At 38.9% G+C, this 27,579-nt stretch overlaps 1 protein-coding gene across 1 annotated transcript; it reads right to left on the reverse strand.

The window, feature by feature from the left end:
• Nucleotides 1-14,938: 14,938 nt before the first annotated feature.
• Nucleotides 14,939-27,373, reverse strand: LOC135467761 (uncharacterized). Its single transcript, XM_064745599.1, has 7 exons — nucleotides 25,877-27,373; nucleotides 19,483-19,657; nucleotides 19,083-19,183; nucleotides 18,265-18,393; nucleotides 17,031-17,196; nucleotides 16,647-16,750; nucleotides 14,939-16,224 (listed from the first exon to the last, which is right to left on the reverse strand). Exons 1-7 carry the CDS (start codon nucleotides 26,037-26,039, stop codon nucleotides 16,109-16,111), a joined length of 954 nt encoding a protein of 317 aa, XP_064601669.1. The 5' UTR covers nucleotides 26,040-27,373; the 3' UTR covers nucleotides 14,939-16,108.
• Nucleotides 27,374-27,579: the final 206 nt, after the last annotated feature.

The raw sequence follows: 27,579 nt of genomic DNA on the forward strand, positions 1-27,579 counted from the left end.
CAGTAATGATGTTGAGCCATGAGCAGTTGAAGCAGAATTAATATAGGGGCCTATATCAAGTAATAATGTCTTCAGAAACATTGTTTTATTTCTGGATGCTCTGAATTTTTTTCTAAAAATCAGCACATGGAAGATCTGTCCTGCTGACTCAGCGGTTGAGCGAGCACCTTATGGCGGACAGACCATTATTCAGTTCTGAGTTGAGTCATACAAAAGAATAAGAAAATGTTACTTCCTGTTCTGAGCTTGGAAGTGCTGAAAAAATCAGCACATGAAATACAATAGATAAATTGCCGAATAAATTTAAAGCAATTAATTAATTCTAAAACAGTTACAATTTGAGAAAACAGGATAGTACCCAGTAAAGGATAGTATCAATTCAATCAAAGTCTTCAAACTACTGTATTCCCAATAACGGATGGAATCAGAAGTATTAAATTTATTCCATATCTATCACATCCACATCAGCAATATCTTCATATATGCAGGAAACAAATATTCAGGAAGTATTGCTTGCAATACGTGCAATACGTCCTATACAAGTTTGAACCGTCAAAGATGCATGTCAACGCCCAAGTACAAATAGGTCATAATTTTGTTGGAAATAGATGGAAGAGTTCAAGATTCGAACTTGGTTTGCTCATGATTTGTTTCGGTGAACTAACCTAAGTACGGCACCAATTTAGTTCGATTCAGAATAACTAACAGGTAGAAGAACCACTTATTTTGTTGAAAATGGACGACTTCAACTCGTGAGCGTGATCTATAACTTCTAATGGTTAACCTACAACGTGTATACCAAATTTCATTTCAATATAAGGAAAGGATTTGAAAGACAAAGGCCTGCAAAGCTGATGTTTGAGGAACAGACAGACTGATAGACTGACAGACGAGGTCATAACATATAGTCCCCTCTGGCACTGGCAAATAAGAGGGAATGCTGTGATTTGGTCAGTTTTCCTTAGTAACGTGGCCTACATAAAGGTTTGATTAATATTATGTCATGTGTGTCCACTATCTTTGGTCACATAAACTGTTACACTGGACCACATAAATAAATAAATATTGCCCCACTTTTCCCCGATGACATCATCACATGTACCGGTATTATGATTTCCACGCTTTACCCTATTGCCATACACATGCTGTCATAATTCAGATCGGCCCCTTAGTATATAAAAGCGTCCAGATCTACTGGAGCATAACCTACATTCACATAAGACAAGGGCATAAAAAACAACAACAACAACAAAAACACGCATCTGCAAAGTTCTTTGTTGGCCTCCCAAAAACAGTTCATTTGCTGAATTTTCCTTCCAGGTCATACTATTTGTTTGTATTGCACACAACCAATATCGGACCGAGGCTGGAGACACCCAATAAACAGCATTCTGGATTCCTGCTTAAACTGTGCCCGGGAAATTATTTATACCACATTGCCCCGATTTCCATATATACATGGAAATATGTGAAGTTATAACCTCAAGTTAACTTAACTACATTTGTTCATACACTGTATAACAGTGTAATAGCCCACCAGTCGCAACCAACATTTTTGTGTAGTTAGTAAACATATTTACGGACAGAAAAAGTACAATAAATGGTTAGAGCTTATCAATATTGCATCTTATTTCCTGGTGTAATTTGTAATTAAGCCTTGAGATTTGTGATGGTGATATCTTAATTACCAGTACGAAAAAATTTGAGCTCTTGCTGTTGATCGAACCGTAACATGGGGTCTGCCAGACGTCCTCTCCCTTGATCAGTGAGGTTGAAAGTTCGAATCCAGCATTTGCACCTTCGGTCCATAGATTTGTTCATCGGCTGATGACGTGCAATGGTTTCTCCCATGCTCTAAATACTGGGTATATACAGTGTAATAGGTAGACAAATAAATAAAATAAAAATTTAACATCATGATTCAGGGCTATATACATGTATTATAAACACCATAGGATTATATACCGGCATGGAAATTTAATTTTAAAAATACAATCTGTTTAGAGTTGCAATTAAAGTGATCAGCTGCATTAGTTTCAGCAGTATCCGTCCAGTTTTGTTTTCCCATCAGCCGTTATAATTGACGCGAATATTGGATTATTATCACGAATTGCATACCACGCGCTATTCCGGTGCTCCATGAGCATTTTAGTTGGAGAAACGCCTACAAGTCATATATATATAGCTGTTTGTATTTTAGAACTTATACCGGTATAAAACATTCTTTCAACTTCAGATAACACACAGTTTGTGCGCCCATGGGCTATACATTATTAAATATCAACATGTAGGTGCGTTTGTGCTACATTATCTAACTTCAATCTATCACTGTATAAAACTGAAAAATGACAGCACTATTTCGACTATTGAGCCCATCGTTGGTGATAGCAAACTCTCTGTCAAGAACATATATAAATCAGTGTTTCAGAAGGGTAGCTAAATTGTTTGTATATCACCCATATTATTTTTTAATCTTGATAAATCCACATGAACTGAAGACTGTATTATCTTGATTGTGAAAACCTTATAGTAATTTATTTAACGGGTGGTTACATGTAATGTAACCATGTTTTGTTTTTCATGAGGTTTGAAACCGTTATTCATATTTATTTATTGCTTCCCAAAGTGGAGCGTACATGTATTTGCTGACGTTTATTTGTCTGTTTGTCTGTCCGCCCGTCCCATCTGTTTGTCAGAAACGTCACGGAAAAATTATGTACTGAATTTGATGAAACTTTGTGCACCGTCTTGGAATATTCACCTTTCCCGTTGGAATGAAGTTGGAATTTGAAAACGTACAAAACATTCTTTTCTGTGATTGGCGGTTTGGTATACACCATGTGAGAGTTGAAACATACGTACAAACACATTTTGCGCACCGTCTTGGCACAGGGTCCGAATTCAGGAATTCTTTAAATGAACTAGGGTAAAACTAGCATTATGTTTCATCAACGTCCTTAGTATAAACCTGATCACCGAATGCTTGTTTTTAATAAAGACACTCATACATATCAAGACGTTGAGCTCCAACTTCCAATCAGATGCAATTCCATGCATGATGGTTTTAGAATCTGTGAAGTCATACAGTTTTTTTGATAGATTTTGGCATGTACCATCCGCTTACATGAAGGAGTCGTATCGAATTCGCACATTGGTTGTAGGTATACATGACACAAATCCTCTCCGACCGTACGTGGGAAGGTGTGTCAGCAACGTGCTGAAGTTGGTCGTGGGTTTCCCCCGGGCTCTTCCTGGTTTCCTCCCACCATAATGCTGGTCGCTGTCGTATAAGTGAAATATTCTTGAGCACGTCGTAAAACATCAGTCAAATAGATAGATAAATAAATAAACATGAAGGAAAAGGAGAGGGACAAGCAAGGAGCCTCATGGCACTCCACATACTTTAGTATGTGTCTGGGTTTTGTTAATAACAGCATTGTGGTTTGCCCCAGTCTATATGATGCCATGGAGTATAGAATCCGTGCTTTTTCCGAATCCGTATTTTTCTACTTTGTAAGCCAGATTAACAATCCTGATATCAATTGCCCTTTGAGTGTCCATTTTAAACTACTTACAGTACTTGCGATTTCCTGTCAAAACATTCAGTTAAGAAGTCAACATTAGTGGGTCCATATCCGATTTCTTCCCACCGTATTCTTGAAATATTCTTGAATACAGCGTAATGCGCCAATAATATAAATAAATAAATCTTAGTTCTTTAAGATTTGTTTGGCTAGAGTGGTTGTATACAGGAAATCAAAACCGCGACTTTCGTGACTAAAACGCTGCTTTACCTTTGCACTACCGGTAAGTGTTTTGTTAACGCACGTACACGGAACAGTCTAACAACTTAAGAAACGACTTTCAGATTGACAAATTCTAGGTCACACGTATATGAACGCTGCACACCTTTCCACGTACAAAATATTTTTAAATTTAGCCCTATAATAACTTTTGCGACAGGGATTCATCTCTCGCGGGTTGACTGTAGCAAATACTGACCATATATTTGAAAACGAGAGAAAATTTCACGCATGATTACAGAAGGCACTATGCATATATGTCCTAAATTTACCTTATATAGTAGAGGTTACTTATATATCTTATGTGAGACAACCTTACAAGGTGTGATTCTAGAGCCATATATTCCTTCTTATGAATAAGATCTGCATGTGTAGTGTATTTATTTATTTATTTATTTGACTGATGTTTACGGCCAAGAACATAGTATACTGTACAGCGTAGATTCTGACCTTGAATACATACAACTCGTCCTAATATATATGCGAAAACGTGTACAAATATGAACAAGTACATGTTTATGCATATGACGTACAGACATAGAATATAATTTAAAACATTTAACACATGTAGATGTCATGAATTGGAAAATGAAGCGCGTCATGCTATATTCTACACCTTTAGGCATTATAATTAGTTCAAGTAAAGGTTTGCATATATACAATATGTCATTTCGATAAAATTGAGATGTGCTGAAGAGAGTGTGCTTTGTTTTCACGGAAGACGATCGTAATTATTTATGATATATAAATATACACTATATATATACCCCGTCTATTTAACTGTGTATGTAGCCTTGTGCAATCAGTACGCATGCCTGGTGATATCTGTCTCGCGTATCTGCCGTGCATGAGGAGAAATATATACGTCTTTAATGAACAGTCTATTTACTACGTGTTTGGACAGATGTGACAGTGAGTAGGATTTTACGCTTTTATTTTGCAACCACAATTCTAACATTTGAAAGTGATACACTATTTCAAGCTGCGAATGGTCGTGGGTTTCCCCACGGGTGAAGGAAATTACCAGACAGAGCTCTGACGATATCAATGCATTTCGCCAGATATATCTGTCTTACTATGTAACCCACGCGTGACCGCGCTCAAAATGACGGGAGCTGGATTATACCGCTCAACTGATCTCACTGGTGCTCGAGTACTAGTATACGATCTGAACTGAGACACTACATACTGACTCTTCCATCAGCCATGTCTTAAGTTGTCTATTTCGTGCAGGCTGTTAACTCACCATTGGAATGTATGACAGTATGTGTTGACAGATTTGAACCGCTGTATATACAAATACTTTCACTGTTATTCATGTCTAGTGCGCGTAGTAACATTAGAAAAATGACGGTAAAGCCGCCAAATCTCCCTATACGTTATATCGTCTACTGTGGGACAGCTGGGCCATGATTACTTGCCTCAGGGAAAACTGCACAGAACCCATATGAAGGGACATAATTTTTTCATCTAAAAACTGTACAGTCTATCTATATAAATACATGTAGTCTCGCCTGGTAAAGAGCAACCAGTGGAGAGCCTCTATATATTAGTCAGACGAAGGCTGAAGCTTCACAAAGACACTCCCTTTCTAGGTTTATTTCTGCGTTATAAATTGTTACGTTATCACTGAGGAGGGAGAAATATGAGTTTATAATGTTTATATAAACATCTGTCTAAAATGGATGTGCTTCAAAGTTGTTTAGATTGTGGAATGCAAGTTACATTGAGGCGGATCATCAAAGCTATCCTGATTGATTGTTCATGTTATTAATGATAATCGTATTATAATGTCCTATAGGTGAGAAAAACGAATTGTTATTGAGTGTTAAACGTGATGATAACACAGCATTTTGAGTAATTCTAGGTCAGTAAAATTGCAATTAACATCACTACATTTTTTACATAATTCTACTTAAGCCATATGGCAACAGGATTCGTGTATTTGATACTATATATACGCATTTACAGGAACAGTTAGATTTAAACTGCGGTAAACTGACAAGGGGCCGTTTTTCACCAATTATACGTATGGCCATTTTTCAATTATCACACTGTCGGCGTTGCTCTGGTTTTACTTTCCATACTGTAAAATTAAGGCTTTTATTCCATGTGAAATAACAAACATCCAACATCCCCACATCCGACATCCCATCCCTAAGAAAAATACCTTGTATACGCAACGTGTACTGTTCTTATGGATAAGTGTCTTCTGGTGTAGGATCACTCCTGTTTGGTGTCAGAGCTAGCGGTTATGGCAAATGTTTTAAAGGTTTATATCACCACAGGAAGCAAATATATACGGAGCCGTAAAAGTGACATAGTGAAAAAAAAAATTGGAAGAGAAAAAAAATTACACGGTGAAAAAAAAGTTCAAAAGCACTGAACGTGGCAGCTGAGAATATGTGTTTTTAAACAGACCGGAATTGACCTGTGTAGGCGATCATGTCCGTTGTAATCCTTGTTCATGAGTTAAAACACAAGTTATTTATCCCATGATAAGGCCCTAGTCAAAACATGTAGTTATCAGTGAGAGATGCGAGTCTGTGGCTGCCCTATTGGCTGTTTGATGGCAAACGACCTGTGATTAACCAATTAAGTCGGGGCCCCGAATTGTAAACTAGTGGACCTGAATTGTAAACTCGGAGACCCGACTTCAGAAGTTTTTTTTCCTCTTCCCCCCAAATTTTTTTTCACCATGTCATTTTTTTTTTATCTTTAAAATTTTTTTTTTTATCTTCACAAACTTCTATTTTCACCATGTCGCCATGTTACGGCTCCATAATACGTGTATATACCCATTTGTATAACAGATGCATGACACTGCGAGCTCAGCTGCACCAGGACAACTTCCCTTTCGCACCTTGATGAGTGTTCCCTTTCGTACCTAGATGAGTGTTCCCTTTATGCATATGATGACAGTTACTAGTAACAGCATTGTGATACGTCTACGGGTATATATACTTTGAGGGACCGACGATTGAGCGAAGATTTATATACGGTGAGTAGAACGAAGTGTATCTGGTATTTATACATGCTTTATCAGTTCACCTGAACAGAACTGAAAAGAGAATACTATATTTGCTTATAGTCATGTACAACTGGGGGGTTAAAATTAAGCCTGAGGGTCATTAAGAGGTTAGTGATATGACTGGATGAATGTATTCATATAAAGCTGGAGCATAAGTAATGTCAAGGTAACAAATCTCAAATATAGAAAGTAACACGCATGTGCAATGTGCAAATGTTTTGTCTAACGTATTGGGTATTTGATATAGCACTTTATTTTATTCATCTCAAATATGACATTTGGGGTCTCAATTTAATCTCTAGGTCATGTGCTGATCCCATGCTGTGGCACATATATAGACCGGTACTGAAGCACATTCTGTCCATCACCGTAGGATTATAGTGACCTCACCAGAATTGCGACCTGAAGTACATTCTTATGTAGTCGGCAAGTTTAGTAACTTTACAGGTAAGCCTATGCAGGATGCGCTGATTGTTTCCTTAATCGAAAGTTCAAGTCCCCTTACGCCAGGTTTTTTGTTTTCACTTCTGTTTGTGTCTTCATATGGTATTATACAGATATAATGTTGTGTTGACAGTTTATATCGTTATGTTGGGTACCGTTCCTGAGTGGTGCTAGGACAGAAGCACTAGGTGTGGGCTCAGTCCCAGTCTTGGACATTCCTGTCCTTGGGTCTAACGTTCACTGAAAATAACCTTGTAGTCTATCAATGTGGCCGTCACACGTGGGAATCTTCGACAGTACCCTATGTTTCTTCTGATATTTGGAACATTTTTGGTCTTCTCTAATTGTATTAGGGAGTATTTAGTTTCTTTTTTGTCACATGGTTTGACCATCTAATGAACAACATACTCATATCTTTACTTTTCTGAAAAGCTGGGAAATAAATTTAATGTTCTGCTTTCAGCACTACTAATATCTGTCCCAAAAATTGGAAGAATTAGGGTAACTTGACAAAGATCGGTGGTTTAACCCCAGGGACTCCGCTACCCATAAAACATTGGTAAATTCTCGAGTATGACCTTGACAAATAATAAAAAAAAATAAATCTAATTTAAATGTGTAGGTATTGTGGGACTGTCGAAATGTGGATGTCTTCTGATGACCTAAGTAAAGTGATGACAAACGTAATCATCAAAACTTTGCTTTAAGCGAGCATTGACACACCTTCACAATGTCAAGGCCAGTACAGGATGACCGTTCAGTGGATTCTGTACAAACCTTGCCTCAGCATATGAAGATGCCGTTGTCTTGTCTCATTCGTTATGCCTCGTATAATCACTTAGTGCGATGGCGGCGACATTTACAGGTGGAAAATATTTACATATTAGAAATACTAAATCATTTAGATGGTTTGATGGCATAAACTTCTGTTACTTATTACGAAGTGGCGATAATGAAGTTACAAGTTTCTCATTAGTGCATACATGCATGCATGTATGTATAAATGTCGTTCTTGTCATTGCACGTTGGGTATACGAACATATTATCTGCTTCTGATTGTCTGTTGTAGGCGAGACCGTCCACGCCAAGGAGAAATCACCAGTTATTCAGATAAAGAATTCCACTGCTAAACAACGTCAAGATGGCTTCTGAAAACCTGAACAAAAGTCCAGAAAAGAAATCAAAGAAGGGTTTTATCCCAAAAATCCGTTCAGAGAAATGGGAACTGTCTAATGTTCTCTCACAGTTTTGTGCGTGCGGCTACTCACAGGAGTTTGATCTCTCAACAAGGTACTCAATGCAACTGCCAGAGGGACCATCTCAGCAAGATTTCAGTACCAGAAATCTCCGTGACGGACAGCCTTTGCGGATACATTAATGCGTTTTCATGAGACTTATATATAGACTTTGATGGTATGGTTTATATCCGGTATTGAATATATACAGACAGATTTATTTAAACCTTTCATCATTATTTATCCATGAAATTACTTCATTAACTTTTTTTGTCAGTATCTAAGTTTACACAAGGTACACGTATATCCACGCCACTATAATATACATGTAGGTGACAACCTTATATCATCGCTACATTACAGCATGTAACCAAAGTTCTGAAACTATCGATGCAATAGGAGAGCGAAAGAGTTATCTCGTCGTTCATTTGGGAATCAATGAAAGTATACCGTAATTCTTCCAAAATGTCGGACACTCTAGAAATTCAGACTCCCCACCCCAACGCCCAGGTATTTAAACTTCTGAGAACGCTGCCGAATGAGGTGGCCGCTTGTTCTTCCTCTACTATCAGCCATTGATCAATGTGCGCTGAGGTACCAGTACAATAACCACCACCCCCCCCCCCCCCAAAAAAGGGGGGGGGGGGAACAACTGGACGAAGGACCTGACTTTCAGCAGATCAACGCCGTCACAAAAACACTTCTCAGAAATACTTACTGTACCTACATGACCACACTCAGAAAAGAAAGCGGGCCATGATTCCGATTTCATCAAAACCCTACCGGGTATAATCCTAGTAAGTTCTCCGTAATATTTTATACAAAACTTCCGATCTAGTTTTGGAATTGAAAATGAAGTGCCCAACCCGGAAGATATCCAGATGATAAATTGCATTGAATCAAAATATATTCCATAAAAACACACGCCATTAGTGATTCCCACTTATCGAATGCAACAAGCTGTAATCCCAACGTAATGAACTCAAACTTGTCGGGACTATGAGCCAGGTGCCTAATATAACCTGTCCGCTTTGGGTTATTGGATTCGCAGTTTCCTCTCCCGAACAACTTATCAGCCTTGTTAAACCACCATGTGATTTGAACGCCCACGTGACGTGGCTGTGGTAGATCAAAGAAAATTCCGCCTGAATCCAACTGGAGTAAAGAGGGTACCAATATATTACACAATGTAATCACTTTCACCATCCATTCCTTTCTAAAGCTCCACAGTATTGTAATTAAAATTTAAATGTGAAATGATTTTTTTAAGGTACAATTTATTTGCGGGCATGCATGTAATCTGCAGACTCTTGAGTCCCAGTGTTTTAGGCAGCGGACAGTCAAAAAGGGCGGGAAATAATGTGAGGGTCTGAAGTCTGTGTGTGAATTTACCTTAAATAAAAACTAAAATCGATTTGTTGAAACAATCAAACGTTTTTGATTCGTCAAGATATTGACACATGTTTAACACTGTGATGAAATATTTTGGAATTGAAGGTAACCTCTTTAGAGCCTCTTACACTGTGGTATATTACTGCCCAATTTCCCGGGCCCCAACCCTGTACCTACACGTACGTTACCATAGTGTGAGAATTTAATACATTTAAACAATGTTGTAAATTGTTGTAAATCTCTTGACTTGAAATCATTTGCATTTCAAGTCAACTTTATAACCCTGCTATGTTCCCAGCACGTGTGAAATGCTGAACATGGCCCGAGGTGACTTGCAGGGGACATGTAATTTCTGCCATCATGTGAGACTGCTCTGAACAGATGGCAGCACACAAATTATACCTAGTCCTTTCACACAGTTCTGAGCCGGTATTAGTCGGAGAGCGTGAGGTTTGAAGATTTCTCGACCAGTGAAACCTTTATTTTTACTTATGAATTAAAATGAAGAAAGTATCAAGCAACAGGTGTTACAAACCTGTAAATTTCAAAGTTTACTGTCTAAGTTTACTAGGTACACTGCACCGGGAAAAGCATTATCCGGGGAACAGTGTTGTTCGCTTACAGACCCTGAAATATATGTAATAATTAAACCATTAAATGCTTTTCAGTGATAAAGATGTTTGTCGTCAAGCTCCCTTAAAATGCAGTGGAATGTTTTCCACGATTCACGCAGGTATTGTCTCATTACAAGATAGTCCAGACAGTTTCAGTTCTCGTTTTCATAAAATGGCGATCATATACCCAACGTCCATTGGTTGAACATTGTGTTCGCAACTGTGGAACTGGATACCTTGGAAATTTGCCCAATACCTACTTCATATTACAACCATTTTTTAACATTGTATTTGTGCAAGGCTACTTCCATTCTGTTTCATTTTCTGAGAGCTCGCAGTCACGTGTGCGTAAATGTCTTATAGGTAACTGACACCATACAGAATTCAACATTAACCAATCAGATGAACGTATTTTGATTGACCCGCCTCTTGGAATAACGAGTTGGCACTATTGTAAATCCTTCCGCCAAATCTATGCTAGCAAAGTTTGATTTGACACACTGTCACATGCACAATGATGACTCAGCACATTTTCTGGAGTCTTTGCATTTGACTTTGTTACAAAATCATTTCACTAAAGCCATCATACATTTATATGCAGAGTCATGCAGATATATTAGTAATGTTCACGACATATTTAATCTATTTACCGTAGTAAGAATTGAAAACAATTACCAAAACAACACATGGTCCAATAGGGTCTCTGCTGTAGGCCTAATTGAGGGAACTTCAAGGAACTTCAAAGTTGCGATTGCTTATCAGTACAATTCGGCTGTTTATATTTGAATACACTCAGTCAGTTCTAGGCTGACATCTCCTCAGTGAACTTTCCACATAATGAATTGTTACATCATTAGAGCCTACATTTGGAAGGTGCGAAGACGTAGGGTGAAAATGGATTTTCACATAACAGCAAACCTGTAATGCCGAGCCTAATTTCGGTAAGTCAGAGCAGTACATAGCCCCAATAGTGTCGAACAGCTTTTCTGGTATTGGCGTAGCGTCGTTAAAGTCTCAAGGCCAACAGTATTAATTTCGTACTCAACGAAGGTCCAGACCGATTCTCTTTGTTATCGAACAAGTCTCGTGCAAATAAGACACCATCCTAAAGACCTGCTTTCCGCACCCACCACCATATGCCCCCACTCGCATTAGCATAGCTTTATTATTTTCTAGTCTTACTGCTCCACTATGAAGCTGGACATGCGAGTAGGCCTATATGTAACTCCTTCAACGACGCAAGGCCAATGTAAGAAAAGGAGTTGGAGTCTTTCGGGGCTAAGCAGTGCACTGTTCATGTTAGACAATGTTTTGTTCAACCTACAGAAATCAAAAAAAAAAAAAAAAAAAAAAAAAAAAAACAACTTTTTCATGATCGCCTAAAAATGCCCCCTCCCCTCTTCCTTCCCACCCGGTCACCGTCTTACAAAGCTCCTCTCAGGTGAACCCAGCTGTGTTTTAGGCGACAGTTCTCGTTAAATCATGAGTAAAGACCGAATAGGCATTTTTCAAATTATGGTTCTTTTGTTTCTCTTTTTGCCAGCCAAAACAAATCAGATTATCAGGCGATCAACACATTTTTAGACAAGAGGAAAATGTTTTTTATTCCGGTGCGATTCCGACAACATAAAATTGTTCATTGTGAAAAGCTGCTTCTTCAATGAATTGACATCACTTTACCACATGACACCACCTTCTAGATTAAAATTCTCGTCATTTATTGGGTGTTTCCACTGTAATGGGTGGCAAGATCTGTTAAGTCTATAGGAGGTATTTGTGGGAGCGAGGCCTTGATGTTGAGTTAGCCCTGAAAAGGATCACCCATTTCCCCATTTCACACCCACAAGGCTCATAGTGACGCCACCTGTGGTAAAGCCTCAAATACTGTCCGAAATTTTGGAAGAATTATTGTACATAGAAGAGACCACTGAAATATCATTTGTTCTCATGACACATTAGCCTGTATCAGAAATTGGAGGTTTTCACTTAACCAAGACATGAATAAAATGTGGTAAAGACCCTTGTCTTCGAACCCCTAGGATACACGACGTGTAGGTTCAATCTAAATCTAAGACAGGGATTCATGACCTCCAAGCCTCACCCACCCCACCTTCTTTTCCCACTCTCATTGTTTGTTTGGCCTTCGGTGTGATATTACATTGACTACATGTATGTACTCAGCATACGGGTGTGTTATTCATAAAAGCAAGATGATTTATTTATTTATTTATTTGATTGTTGTTTTAGGCCGCACTCAAGAATATTTCACTTATACAACGGCGGCCAGCGTTATGGTGGGAGGAGAGCGGGCAGATCCCGTAGGGATTATGGACACGCAAACGGACGAACGCACAACAACCTGATTAATGGAAACATCACAGACATATTCAAGTGACATGGTTGAATTTTTAAACAAATTCTGAGTGTGACGTCGTAACGAAGCTTTAAACTTCGTTCATAAACGAAATCACTCAGTTGAAATAAAAAGTATTCATTGAGTATGTAGCTTGTCCGAGCCCGGAGAATCCCTGCTGTTATTCAAATTCAACACAGAGAGGGCGGACCATTTTGCTTCATTAATGTTTAACGGGAAGGGCCCGAAGCATATGCGCAGTGTTCGGAAAGTTCCCGATGATACCGACTTTCGATCAGTCGACGTACTCGGATAATTTCGAATATTGATACACATAGATACAATCAGAGTATAGCGGCTTATCCAGCATTGAGAAAAGGTCACAAATAATCTTCTCATTAAACTAGGAATCAGAAACTTTTATTGTTCGAAGTTTAACATCCCCTGCCAATAACAACCCTTTTCTTTCTTCAGTGTTCTCCACCGTTCAATCTGACAACCAATTACAACTCTAGACTTGCTTGTCAATCAGTCGAGCTCATTTTTACGCTTCTGTTTTTTGGCCGATCCTGTCACGAGCGAGCCGTAAGTCCTTCTTTCATGCGTGCAATCAGCTATGTTTGTTTACATATGAAGTTGACCGAACGCTGTGCTGTACTCCATTTCCACTGAATTGACAGCGCCTTATTTAAATATTCTGGCCGAATTTTCATTTTTTTTAAACATTCACTTAACGTACTTTGCTGGTGGTGGGATTAACGAAAATGTTGTGAATTTTACTTCTTGTGAAAAATACCCAATACTCAGCTCATTCTGCAATAACACCAAAATACCTTATATTTGGGCGACCATGTCACTTTAAACAAAAGTAAAGAAGAACCTTTCCTTCTAATGTAATTCACGACACAGCTGTGCGGTTTATTGTTCAATCTTAAATATAATTCCCAAAAATATTAACATGAAAAGCAATTGAGTAGAGTGTGTTCAAACTGAAAACACAAACACAGCCACCGTCCACGTCACGAACGCCAGGACAGTTCCATTTTCCTAATAAAAAAAAGGGGAATTTAGGTTGTACTGTGAGTGCGTCTACTTCCTCCAAAATCTGACAGATTTTGCATTTTTCCAGAATGAAGTAAATACTTCAAACCTTCGGACCATCGTTCTCAAACAGTGGACAACTCTCGTCTGCTGTGCGCTACCTACATGATTTGAACACGACAAGCTACGTCTTATTTCTTAATTCCTGTCTTAGCGATGACGTAATATAGTGCCGGTGTGTTACAGGGGAACAATGGTACACCCGACTTGGACGCTAGTCGCCATCAAGCCAGAAAAAGTATCCCGTTGCAATTACGCCAGAGACAGGATCGTCTATATCATTTCATTTAGGCCACAAGATCTTAAGCAATAATGTTACATGTTCGAATCAAGCTCGGTTTCATCCGTTCATATCTAGGAACTCAGTTTAGGGTGTGAAATATTCTTCAGAAGGACGTCAAAACTCTAATAAAATGTGTAAAAACAAGAATTCTTTAAGACGAATACTTTTCTAATTTTGTAGGCTCCATTAATTATGCTTGTTTGGCAAGAATCGCGTGCCACGAAAACATTGCGCAGATATTGTAATAGTAAGTGGGGAGGTTAAGGCCATCATCGTACTCGTGCAAGTGTTATTTTGTTCCATCGCCCGACGATAGTACGGTGATGGCTGTAACCGGCTTCCATTCAAGAAACCAATACACCGGTTATGATCTGTATCATATTAAGCAGTTAAATCATTATACCATGACAATTAGGTGCAGTAGAGCACCGTCACAAGTAACAATAGCAATCAGTGATACAGGAGTCATTACAGTTCAGGCGTGGAGCTGAAACAATCTACAACTTTCAACAAAACCGTCATAAAATCACAAGGTAGACAAAGAGGCCATTTGAAACAGCATTGAAACACAGCTGACCAGGATATTTACATCAGCAACCATTAAACAATTAGCTGTACATTTCTGTGTAGCAACGAACCGTTAAGGTCGAAATAATTCCAACCAGTTTTGCACAGCCATACAGAAACTAAACAAATACCTTTAATCAGGAACTAGATCAAGATATTCTTACAAACGAAAACGATTATACCTGTAGCAATGTATTGTTCAAAGGTATACAATGAAACAAATACTGCATAAATTATCATCGGAACACTCGTAATAAGGCCTATAGGTATCTTCATTATAATTTTCCTCAAAATAATTGAAGCTAGGAAAAACTGCCAAAAAAGGGATATCTTAACGGCTAATCTGAACTGCGCGGGCAAGAACAAACAATTCGTAATGGATTTCAGGAAGCTAATAATTAATAAATTAACCGCATGTACTGTCATCACATGCAGGCTCCATTTCACTTCACTCATTCTTTTGGTTTCCGCATCGGTTTCCTCACTTGGTAATTGCACTGGGTTTCCGCCCTTCGTTAAGGTGCTCCATTTCCGCCAGCCGAGTCACAGTGTGTATGTATCTGGTCTTCATATTCCTCTACGTTAAGATGAAGCATGTTAATTGTTTATATGCCCATTTCTGTGCTGAGGCCTGGACGTATCTCATCCCATATCCACCATTCCTCCCGTATACCAGTAAAGATAACCACCCCATATACGGATGCGTTTTCCATTTGTCTCACTAAAATTGCATGCACATTACATTAGGATTTGCATACATGTGTGACAGTTGCTAAAAATAAGGTACTGATTTGTTATATATGTACGTATTCAAGTTATGATGTGGTTTGTGTCTTAATGTGCTTTTATTGCGTGCAACACCTTTTTGCAACGTATATGTACAGCCGTGATATATCTGTGTTTTGTTCTATCTTTGGTAGTTTTCTCCAATCATATTATAGGCCTCTTGTAAATTCCATGCTCTCAGTATACACTCTGACGTCACTTTGTACAGAGAAGGCAGTGATTTTAGCCCATTCCATTTTGTCCACAGATCATACTGCATAAAACCAAGATTTCCCTGTCCATCGTGATTTCACTGTGGAATCCATTGTTTCCACTTATCATAATAATGAACATTATCTTTCCTTTAACTTGCCTTAGCTTTCAAATTAAACCTCCTTGTTGCGGTCAATATTTGAAACTTTGCTGCATAACTACATGTTTCAATATACTTAAACTTCATCCTTCATCGTCGCACAGTGTGAAATATGTCATGCATATGGCCATTTCCTGTCAATGGCACTCAATGATAGAGAAACTCTGGTCTCCCGGGGCTGTCAATCCAATTACACGTTTGATGTATGTGGGCCGTCTCATCAGCTGGGATCAGCCGTAGTTGATTGTCGAGCTCATGGCCGCCTGAAAACACAATGGCATAATGAAACAGAGTTAGTGCCCTTTATATAAAGAATACACTGATGTGTAGATTTCATTGCATGAATTTAGTTTAATGTTAAGCGGAGATATTTTTAACCTTTGCTTTTGAATTTCCTGTATGAGCCACGTACAAATTTGGGGTGAAAATAGATTTACAATGATGTTCAACGCCTGGCCAAATGTAATACAGAATACAGAAGGATAACAAATCCTCTTTCGTATGATTTGAAGACTAAGAAACCTATTCTAAATGCCGGTTGTAATAGGCAGAGATATAATTAATATGCTCGATTGCTTGGCATAGTCAATGAAATTGGTCAAAATACCGTGGGTATGTATATACAAAAAAACGATCGTAAATCTTCGTGGAAATCGTTATAGAATTAGCTTTAATGACAACTTACTGTTCAAGCGCGACAATTCGTAGGAGTAATATGCCGACCCGGTTAGGGGAGTGATTTTAAAACATACGATTGCATCCATTGTAGAGTTGTTATAGTTTTTGGCTCTGAAGAAAAAGAAGAAGCAAACAATGACATCTGACTGAGGAAAAGGTAAGGCACTCATTTACTAACCAACAGAATCAGAAATTGCACATGTAGTAATGTAATAAAACTGCGTCCATTTGCCATGCAATAAAATATATAGCATTAATATGTGTCTGCTTCTGCGACAAGAAAGGAAAACAAGACCAACCCCCTCCCCCCCAAAAAGAAACAAAACAAAAAAAATATGAAAGAACAAGTATCTTAGTGTTTTGCAATAATGCGGTGAAAGTGCAGAAATACCTTAGTAGGAATAAATTTCCATCGCGTTTATCACAATGCAAGCTTAGTGTGGACCGGTCAACCAAATGGTATATCAGCGTCTTTGGGGTGAAAATTGCCTTTAGGGCGTGGATATAGGTTATGTCCCACTCTCCGCGCAGCTTTTTTGGAAATCGGCATCCACTACCTGAATGTAAAGAAAGATCGCAAACTTTATGATGGTTAGAATGTTACAGCCAATGGTTTTACCAGTAACTGTATATTACCTTTGATAATGCCATTACTACAGGCACATTGAACACCTTTCAAAACTAAGGCATTTGGGTTATCTTTTCCTGCAAAATGGCGAATCGGGTCCAAGCCCGATTGTCCATTTTGTTTTTGTAAAATATAAGCATTACGCTGGCAGACTGGCAACATATCGTCATAGCAAATGTAGAAATGAACGACAGACTGCACAGACTGGGTTCGAATTACTTATCTGCGGTTAATGCTCACCATCTGAATTTCATGTTTCCTCAATGTAAATTGTTATCATTCGGCTCTCGTCAGCCGAACGCCCCCTGGCCAAAGAACCAATTTGTGTCCGAGTGGTCAGACCAGTGTATTTGGAAGAGGTAAGCCCAACATCGGATGGGGAATCACGGAGATCCCTCCACTTTCAATGCTCCAGGGAGATTGGCGACTATAAATGGCCAACAATACTTGAAAGGCCATTTAGGTGGCCTTATATGAAGTTTATGGGTGATCACGTGCATCCCACCAATATGACATACACCCTATACGCTTTATGAAAAGACATGTGTCCAATTTGCATGAGTGCTAGTCAGTTACTTGCCCAAAACCGGTTGTGTACTCTGGGAACTCTGGTTTCCTTCATCCATAAAACTGAGTGCAACGTTAAACACCCATTTAATGAATTAATTAATACATGTGTTTATGGCAGACGTATAAAGTCAGGCAAACAGCTACTGCAATTAAACGACTGATACGTTGGGAATGCCTTAGCTCCGGGATAAGGATGCTGACTGAGGTTTATATCGAACACTGCAGAGCAGTTTAATATAGTAAAATACTGATTTACCTTTTTAACTTCAATGCTAAGACTAATAGCGAAGCCATACACTGACGACTAAATTGAAATATTCTAACACAAGAAGCAATGTAAGTGCCATGTTTACGCTGATAGCTGCACGACCTTAATTACAATTACACACATTTAATCGTTGATGATAACAGGAACTCCTTGACCCACCTGCTCGCCTGATGAAGGCAAAGGCTTGTCTGCGAGACCCATAAAGTAGATCACAAGAGGTATCAATCTCGATGGGTGTGTTGCGATTCACGGGCTTGGGACTGATCAGACTGAAACTGTCTCCGTTTGCTAAGTTAAACGAGAAAGCAAAAATTAAGGTTCATACAAGATATAAGATTACAGTAAAGGCCCAATTTAAGACATATATCTATCCAAAAAGAGGTTTTACCCATTCAGCATTCCATTTCTATATGATCGTATTTTCCATAGTTTTTACAGAAATATCGGAAGCACCGCAATGCATTGTTTTCACAATGAACTTCTGTGATGAATTCTCTAATCTATATCAGTTGACTTACAGTAAACAGAACAAGGAATAAAAGGGATACGGCAAAACATAGTTCAGTTCAAGGTCAAATTTGTCTCATAAGGTTGGGGACGAAACGATTGTTAAACTTCCGTATAATGGCAGGATTTACTGCTTGCAATCGCAAGAAGATTCAGTCATCTGGAAATATAGCCCGAGTAACTGCTACTCACAGCTAAGTCATAGCTACAGATACAACCAAACTTGATTCTTCTGATTTTTTTAGTTGAGGGTTAACGTTTTCAAATGAAGCCATCTTGTTGTACCAGGTGAGCACAATGCTGACCACAAAAACATGATGCATACCGATGACACCATGTCCCGCTCACTAATAATATAGTGGCATGGCCCACTGAATGTCAGACGAGAAGGTGCGAATATTGCAGGGATTGCATTTACATGCGGTCACATGTCTACACACATATTTGCGAGAAAATTTGGTTGCACTTACAGTTGAGTCGTAACATCCCGTACCCCTCGTATGGCGACACCCCCAGGTAACTAAAGCCTAAACACAACACTCCATTCTTTATTTTCGGTGTCCTGTGGGTTCTGAATAAAGGGGAAATACACCAACTGAAGAATGATATGAACAGTGACATTAAACATGCCACAGTGACTAAAGTCTGAACAATTTATGGGGACAGACTATATATTGATGAATGAAATTTCATTTTTCACTCACGCAGGTTTACATGTAAATGTCAAAAATTTCTTTTGTATTAAATGATACTACAACTCATAAATCAAGGTCAACTGAATGGCATTATGATATAAATAGAACAGTGAAATATATGCAAATGCATGGTTTAGATAAGGAAAAACGTACAGCATTAGATCTAATTATATACCTCAGTAAATATATGTTTCCACGCCTTTCTAAACACTTGTATCGTATTTTGGTATTATTTTCTTTGTTGACGTAGATTAATGCATGCGCACGAATCCTCATAAAACCTTTGTTCTTCCTGTCTTTGAAGAACCACTTGTCTCGTAGTTTCGGGCTAATGTTGCAAGACTGACGACCTGAAAACAGTGACAAAAACAAAATATAGTAGAAACTGAAAAGGGTTTGAATATTTGACAGTTCTGAACAACTTTAGGCTACATAGCTATCTTCTGGCGCCCCTTACGGCAAACAGAGTCAAAAGACCACACACCTGTTTCCAATCTAAGAACAGACTGGGTATGAGAGTCGGAAAATGAATCTGAAATTTTACACCCAGGGAACCTCAAATTTTCCTGAATACATTATGGACTTTACTGACCTTATTGCTTTATTACTATATGTCGTGACTGAAGTTAGGCAAATAGATCATGATGGTTACCCGGTACAAATAATTGTGCTTCCGTACATAAACAAACGTAAAACCATATGAATATCATAGTTAAATCCAGTTAATCCGTGCAAGGTGGACGTACATGTAACTGAACATCTTCATCCACAGACTATTTGGAGTTGGATGACGGTATGAAAACGGCCTACGTACTACCATCTAACGTCGCATGGATTTATTATAACATATTAACATGTGCAACCCATCAGCTTCAACTGACTCGTTGTTGTACTACAATACCAATGGAGTTTTTTGTTGAGATTACCCTGAATATAATCTGACGATGAACAGGTGTGACCGGTTGCCGGTATTTCACGATAAACATGTGTGGCCTGTTGCCGGTATCTGACGATAAACATGTGTGATCGGTTGCCGGTATTTCACGATAAACATGTGTGACCTGTTGCCGGTATCTGACTATAAACATGTGTCATCGGTTGCCGGTATTTGACGATAAACATGTGTGACCGGTTGCCGGTATTTGACGATAAACATGTGTGATCGGTTGCCGGTATCTGACGATAAACATGTGTGATCGGTTGCCGGTATTTCACGATAAACATGTGTGACCTGTTGCCGGTTTCTGACTATAAACATGTGTCATCGGTTGCCGGTATTTGACGATAAACATGTGTGACCTGTTGCCGGTATCTGACTATAAACATGTGTCATCGGTTGCCGGTATTTCACGATAAACATGTGTGACCGGTTGCCGGTATTTCACGATAAACATGTGTGATCGGTTGCCGGTATCTGACGATAAACATGTGTGACCGGTTGCCGGTATCTGACGATAAATATATGTCATCAGTTGCCGGTATTTGACGATAAACATGTGTGACCGGTTGCCGGTATCTCACGATAAAATTTTGTGATCGGTTGACGGTATCTGGCCATAAACATGTGTGATCGATATCTGACGATGAACATGTGTGACCGGTTGCCGGTATCTCACGATAAACATGTGTGATCGGTTGCCGGAATCTGACGATAAACATGTGTGATCGGTTGCCGGTATCTGACGACAAACATGTGTGATTGGTCATGTTCTCAACTTAGCTTCCATATTGAATCGCTGCCTACTTAAACCAGGAACTTGGTCTTGTCGCTTGCGCTGTCCTCAAAGTGTAAAAGCTATAGGCGACAAGAAAGGTATTCCGTGATCATATAATAATTCTGAATTCATATCACCTGAGTATGATCGAGCAAATAATAATTCAAAGGGAGCAGGCCACGAGATCTTCAGTCTACGAGCAGAATTCCCGTTTATGCAGGCATACAATATAAAAAGATAACAGCATAGAGAGCAAAACCAGAGCACTGACGACAAAATGTGCCATGGTTGGTAAGGGGTCAGAGCCTCCTGTCAATTTACCTCAGGATTTTGGTCTAAATTTCATTTAAATGCTTAAACAATAGCAACTTAGATGCCCCCAAGCACAACTGAATAAGCAGAATTAGGTAAAACTAAAAGCAGTGTTGTCAATTTCAACTGCAGTTTATTAGGCACCAAAGGTTTAAAATTACTCTAGTATCTACTCTAGTAAGTATATGTGAGTATAAGGCTGTAGAAATACATGTAAGTATATTCGTACTATGAAATACAGTAGTATTTGCGTTTAGCAGTATATATGAGCAGTGTATGAATGTAGAAGTATATATACGTGCAGTCTTGGGGTATAGATCCGTCTTACATTTTCGGTGTTTATCTCCATGTATTACTAAGCTCACTCTGACTGGATTACATGATTCATCCACATGACAATTTGTTTAAAAAATCTTTGATGGACAGCACATGGCCTCTCGCCATTTGGAACTCTGGACAGCCAAATTTCCTCTCCGCACATGCCGACAAAACTATTCATGAATATACAATAGCTCTGATTACTGTTTCCAGTGGCATAAAGAGAGACTTCAACTGTGTTATTATATTGCTATTATATCGACAGCAGTTTGGAAGGGAATCACATAATTACAACGGTTTAGCAAATGATGGACGTAATGGGTATGATTGAGGGGGGTTTGGTAGCTCGTGAGGGTGTAGTCCGTAAGTTGTATTGTACAACTAGGATTATATCGATCTCTTGGCGTAAAAAAATAACAATGGGCAAAGCATCATATTCGGGAGGATATACATGTATGGACGAATCCATTCATGAACATTTCTGGCATCGGCAATATTTACCTATAAGATCAAACTGTCTAGATTATGGTAAAGTAAGTTATACTTCCTCAATCATAACCATGCAGGGATAACTTTAAACATCATAGATTAATGATAACACAAACTGATTTACTGATAATTGATAAATTGTAATGTATTGATTGGATTGTGCAGCCAAGTGTTCTATTTCATTCCCATCCCTTCAACAGATTAATGAAATAAAACCAGGCACTGGTTGTTGACGTAAAAATCTAAACTTGGTATATGAAGCACAGTGGGGAAGTCTATTTTTTAGGTTTCATAATGAACTGTTTTGAAGCCATAGAGTATCACTGATTTTTTTTCCCGAAATTTTGGCCTATATCGCCAAGAATTCTGAATTAAGAATATTGAGTTAGGAAAACAATAAAATAAGTCGCCGAGCAAGATACAATATTCCAGGCAAGAAAATCATGAATTATTCCCTTTGGTCAACTCGGTAAACGTCGGTAAATCCTATTTTCACAGCATCAACTTACAAGGTCTTCTTTCTGCAGTCTTGCAATACAACTCTGACGACTGAATCCTAAACCAACCGACAAAAAACGGGACAGCTGTTAGGGTACTTTGTCCTAATCAATCTCAACAACCGGGAATTAATTACAGCTGTTCGCCTAATATTAATCAAGGCTTTTGTGTTTAAGCGGAAAAACAACTTATCGATTTCTGCTTCATTAGATGGCGTTCCAATAGCGATATTAACCAAGTTGAACGTATTCCACTGAATGCCGGTTGCTTTAGCTGCTGCCGGAGCCCTGATTTCCCTGTGCGTTTTATTACCAAAGTCCAAGAGGTGCTTAAATTGAGCGGCTCGATGTGGGAATATTCATGGACACCAATTTGGTCGGAGATACGATCTAATAACTCAAGACGAAGAGTTCTTTTTGAAGAGTTTATACCACAATGCCTGACTAAGCATTCGATTTGTTTATTACCTTGGTATATCCCTCATTATTATTACCACGCGAGATTGAATAATTAACAAGTTGTTGAAAAAGAACCTTCTGGAAATGTTCTTGTCCTTGAAAGCCAGTTCAGTTACGTATATATGAACATCAAACCGGAGGCACATAAATTCGCCCTTTTCGTTACAGGCAAACTTGTAGGCCTATATCTGTTGTCCCTCAACGTACATATGGAAATCCTTTCAGGCCGCAATTTCACAGATTTCCATGGATTGGCATTATGTGCTTAAGAACAGTATCATTTTAGTTTATGTGTAATCGAAATCACAATCAGCTATATGTGTATGCATATAATAAATCAGATATAATGGTTTGTGTACTTGTATTAGACAATTTGAAAAAAATATTGTTTATAGTCAAACTGTTACTTATTTAAGCCTATAATGAGCAATCAATCAGAAAGAGAAACAAAGGGAATTTCTCAATTATAAGCTCGATCTGAGAAGAGAAACAGCACATTCTCTGCATTAAATGTATGTCACAAACACTTCAAAGTATCAACTGGAAACTAAGCTGAGAAAAACAACGGAAAGATGTAGTTGTGCATGCATCTACATGAGAGACATCTTTTGCACATTTACTGAGATTTTACGCACCCAAATCTTAACCGTTTTTTAACCATGTACAACTTCAGCTGTTAATTAGGATGTAATCTTTGTGCAAGGTTACACGACTAGTAAGATATTCCGAACGAGTAGAACTCCCACTAGGTACAGAACACCCCGGAGTAGCCCACCTGTTTTCAGCAGCTGGTTGTGTTGATATAATGATCGTAATGAGATCTAGGTGACACGGTACAGGGTCTCTCGTATTTCCAGTGTAATACTATGTCTGTCAATTTTCCCTCAGCTTTGATATTGTTGGTCTTCCACAGAATATTCCAGGATACTCCACCATATGTGTTTCCTTTTCATACATGTGGCTAATACTGTTTAAAAATCTTGTTTGTGTTTATTGATATACTGTTCGTATTTTATTGGTGTTCATGATGTTGCACTTAGAGTACTTCACTTAATATGTATACACCTCTTCTCAGCTTTATGGTAAAAAATTAAAAAAAAAAGCCGGAAGTAGCCGCTGGAAATCAAAGCTCTTTGCTAGTATTTGACAAACTGCATCTGACTTGAAGCCGCAATTTACGTTTAATTAATTACTGTCTTCAACGTCATGCTGTTAGTTACAATTGTTGACGATTATTATTTTTTTTTTTGAGTAAGTTGTAAACAGAGTACAAAAATGACAGAGGGTTTCTTGGCAAAATCTTACATCAAGTGTATATAAAGACGCTGTCGGTATAGCGCTACGTTAAATAAGTATTCAGCAATTCCGCGTCAGTCAGCAAATAAAAAACATTTTCCTCCTATCAAAGGTATCACAAACCAACATGTGACAGAGAATCCAAAAAGGATACTTTTTCATTGAAGTTCCACTACACGGGTATAAGCCCACAGGGCAAATGGCTTTCGTTGCTCTGTATACTTCCTGGATATAAGTTACATTATCGAAGTGTTAATGTACGTCACACCTCTGGCGGGATGGGTGTTTTGCGGGTCTTAAAACATCGTTGCCTTAGTACTCATTCCCCTTATAACAGGTGTAAATAGTCGGCCCGCTCTCCTATGGTGGTCCACCCAAGGGTAGCCAGAATTGGCTGCATCAACTATGAAGTTAACGAGTACTTCCCCTGAGAACCGGTTCACCTTTAAAGCGCTAAGAGAGGTCGTTGGCCTCTCAGTCCCTGTTTTCGTCCGCTCGTAAGATGCCAAACGTCAGTGCCATGGTCACAAAAGAATGCTTGGAAATTAAACCTAGCTTGTGAAATAAGGGCGATTTCTTTCTATTCTTGTACAGCCAACAAAGAATATTTGGGTGAATCTAAGTAATTAAATGATAGTAATTCTATTACTTACTTTGAAGCAACATTTTCTTTGTTGGATGTATTAACCACACACCACAAAACAAACTTACTATTTCAAAAAGATAACCACAGCTCAGAATGAGCTATATAAGCCGTTCTCCGTAATTTGTTTTCCAGCGGTTTTCAGCGTTGTTTCACCAATACGTAGCAAGCCAGACACATGTCAGCATATTGTAGCGCTGTATCACGGGAACGCCAAGACGAAGACACCAGACCTGACACCCGCCCAGTGGTAGTACACAGACACTAGACCAACCCATACTGCTGCGCTACTGGAACGCCTGGGCCACTGCAGTGTGGTCGGTTAACCATGATGTTGATCGGAATGACGTCATAGCAGATATAATCAGCTTTGTTTAATGCCACTATCTGTGTTGTAACAAGTTGAGAAACTTAGCAATCTTACTGATGCCTTAGTTGTTTGCCGCTCCCAAAACTAAAGTAGTAAGCGTTGAATGAGCACAGTACGTGCTTCTAGTTCTCGTGACATTGCGTAGGCGAAGAGAAGTATTGACAACCACCTAGCGCGGTGGTTTATGCTTCTTGTGCCAAGGAAATTTTACTTTGTTTTATGAATGTATAACTGACGACTGTTGTTTCTGAAATGTTTGTGTTGCAGGGCTACCCGTCTTTTGTTGTATTTGATCTATGATTTATGACAAGCGGAATCTAGTGGGGAGCAAAAATATCACATGTAGCTATCTTAGACAATATTGAAGGTGGATAATTTTTACTAAAATACAAGTAGGCTGATGTAATATACTTTACGACATTCGATCATAAAAGTAAAAATGAAATGGTATCAAAATTGAAAGTACTTACAAAGCACCATGTCCAAAGTCATCAAGGTGATGAAAATTAGACCAAGAAGGGTTGCTCTCATTTCCATTTGGCTATTCAGTTGCATAATGGTATGATCTTCAGAACTCAGGAAGCGGTGCTCGACTGAATGTTTCCTCACCACCCAATACAACCACTCATCCATGTAGAATTCTAGAACATTCCTTTGGTCTAATTACACGTCAAACGCGAAGTACTTTCATGTTAACCAGTAGTATGGGTTTACCTTTCTCAACTGTGGTTCACTAAAATGTGACGAATTTCCCGCACTATTGTTTTTCTGATGCTCCTTTATTGTTTATGTCTGTAGAGCCGACAGGAATAAATCCAAATCAGTGGATATGTCGAAAACTGTCCGTGAAGAAACAAATGCCAGCCATTTCCAACGGCTGAATTACTGAATTAACACCATCCTCCAAGAATTCCAGATGCCGTTGGCATTTCTTTAGAAATATAGCGGTTTGAAAGACAGTGTATTTCTTGAGGTATTACACTGTTCCTGGAGCGGAAAACATCGAAACGTCGTCAAGCACAATCTAAGCGATCAAAATTCACAAGCAATTCAAGCTTCTCGCTTTTACAAAAGACAAAAGAAACCCATTCTTTACACAACTTGAACACACTCCAGCAATAATTACTTACTACAGACATCCTAAATTCACATATCCGTAGTCTAATTATCCCGTGTAGAGAACAGCTAAATTCTTACTCTTGGGTTAATCGGTATATAGTGAGAGCATAAATCCAACATCAGCGTCAGACTTGGAGAGCCTTCTGGTACTCATATCAACCTTGACACCGCTTACCTCGCTGACGTGAATATTAGGAAGACGGTTCTTGGTCAAGCCACAAGAATATCACGTAGTCAACCACATGGTATTTCCAATTCGCAGAGAAAGCTTTTCCATTGCCCTCTGGTCATCTCACTATATTCCGATCACGTTGCAAAGCTCTGTCTACTTGTTTGCAAAGACTCCTTTTGTCTGTAGCCAAAATGAACCCCCCAATTAATTAAAGTAAAGGTTCAGGTCGTTAAACATCCGTGTTGGAGTGAACAAGTCGTACATCGTGACGGAGTCTCCAGGGAGAAGGAATCCCATGCCGAGAGTCTTGGATAGTCTGTGTAATACCACACACAGAGGAAACCCAGAGTGGAATGTCCCGTACATTCCCTGGCGCAGTAGTAAAACCCCTATTTAAGCACCTACAGTCAATGACTTTACGACGTTGTCCCCTCAACGAGATGGTAGGCGATCGCAGACGGCTGGAGCCTTGTCAATAACTGTCAGGAATGCGGGTTACTCAGAACCCAACATCTGCAGTCAAGAAACTCTTATACGATACAGGCAATTGCCAGTTTGGTAATTTTGCCAATAATCGTCTCAGTGTGAAGACTTATTTCCAAAGGAAAAAAAAACTGTATGAAGTCGTTAAATCCACGCTTTAGGTCTGTGTACGAGAGCCACCTGTAAACCCCAGTTGCAAATGTGATGTATGGAATGTATTAAGCAAGGGTAGTTTGGGTCTCGCTGTTTGACTTTCTCGTCGTTAGGCGTTTGGGCCAAGGTTTGGTAATTAACATCTGTTACTGGGTCGACCTGCGCACTGCAGCCAGAGGAAGGATGTAGCTGTGGCGAATGGTCCTCTCTTGATCGAAACACCAGACATTTAGTCATGCACACGTA

Source organism: Liolophura sinensis, chromosome 6 (assembly GCF_032854445.1).
Source record: "Liolophura sinensis isolate JHLJ2023 chromosome 6, CUHK_Ljap_v2, whole genome shotgun sequence".
NCBI classification, from domain to species: domain Eukaryota; kingdom Metazoa; phylum Mollusca; class Polyplacophora; order Chitonida; family Chitonidae; genus Liolophura; species Liolophura sinensis.

What these genes read in the sequence shown, in the direction of transcription:
- LOC135467761 (XM_064745599.1), bottom strand. Translation starts at nt 26,039, where the DNA reads ATGGATGAGTGGTTGTATTGGGTGGTGAGGAAACATTCAGTCGAGCAC. An exon ending in GACTTTGGACATGGTGCTTT is followed by an intron (nt 19,658 to 25,876) that starts GTAAGTACTTTC and finishes CACTGTTTTCAG; the next exon opens with GTCGTCAGTCTTGCAACATT. An exon ending in GGAAACATATATTTACTGAG is followed by an intron (nt 19,184 to 19,482) that starts GTATATAATTAG and finishes CCCTTTATTCAG; the next exon opens with AACCCACAGGACACCGAAAA.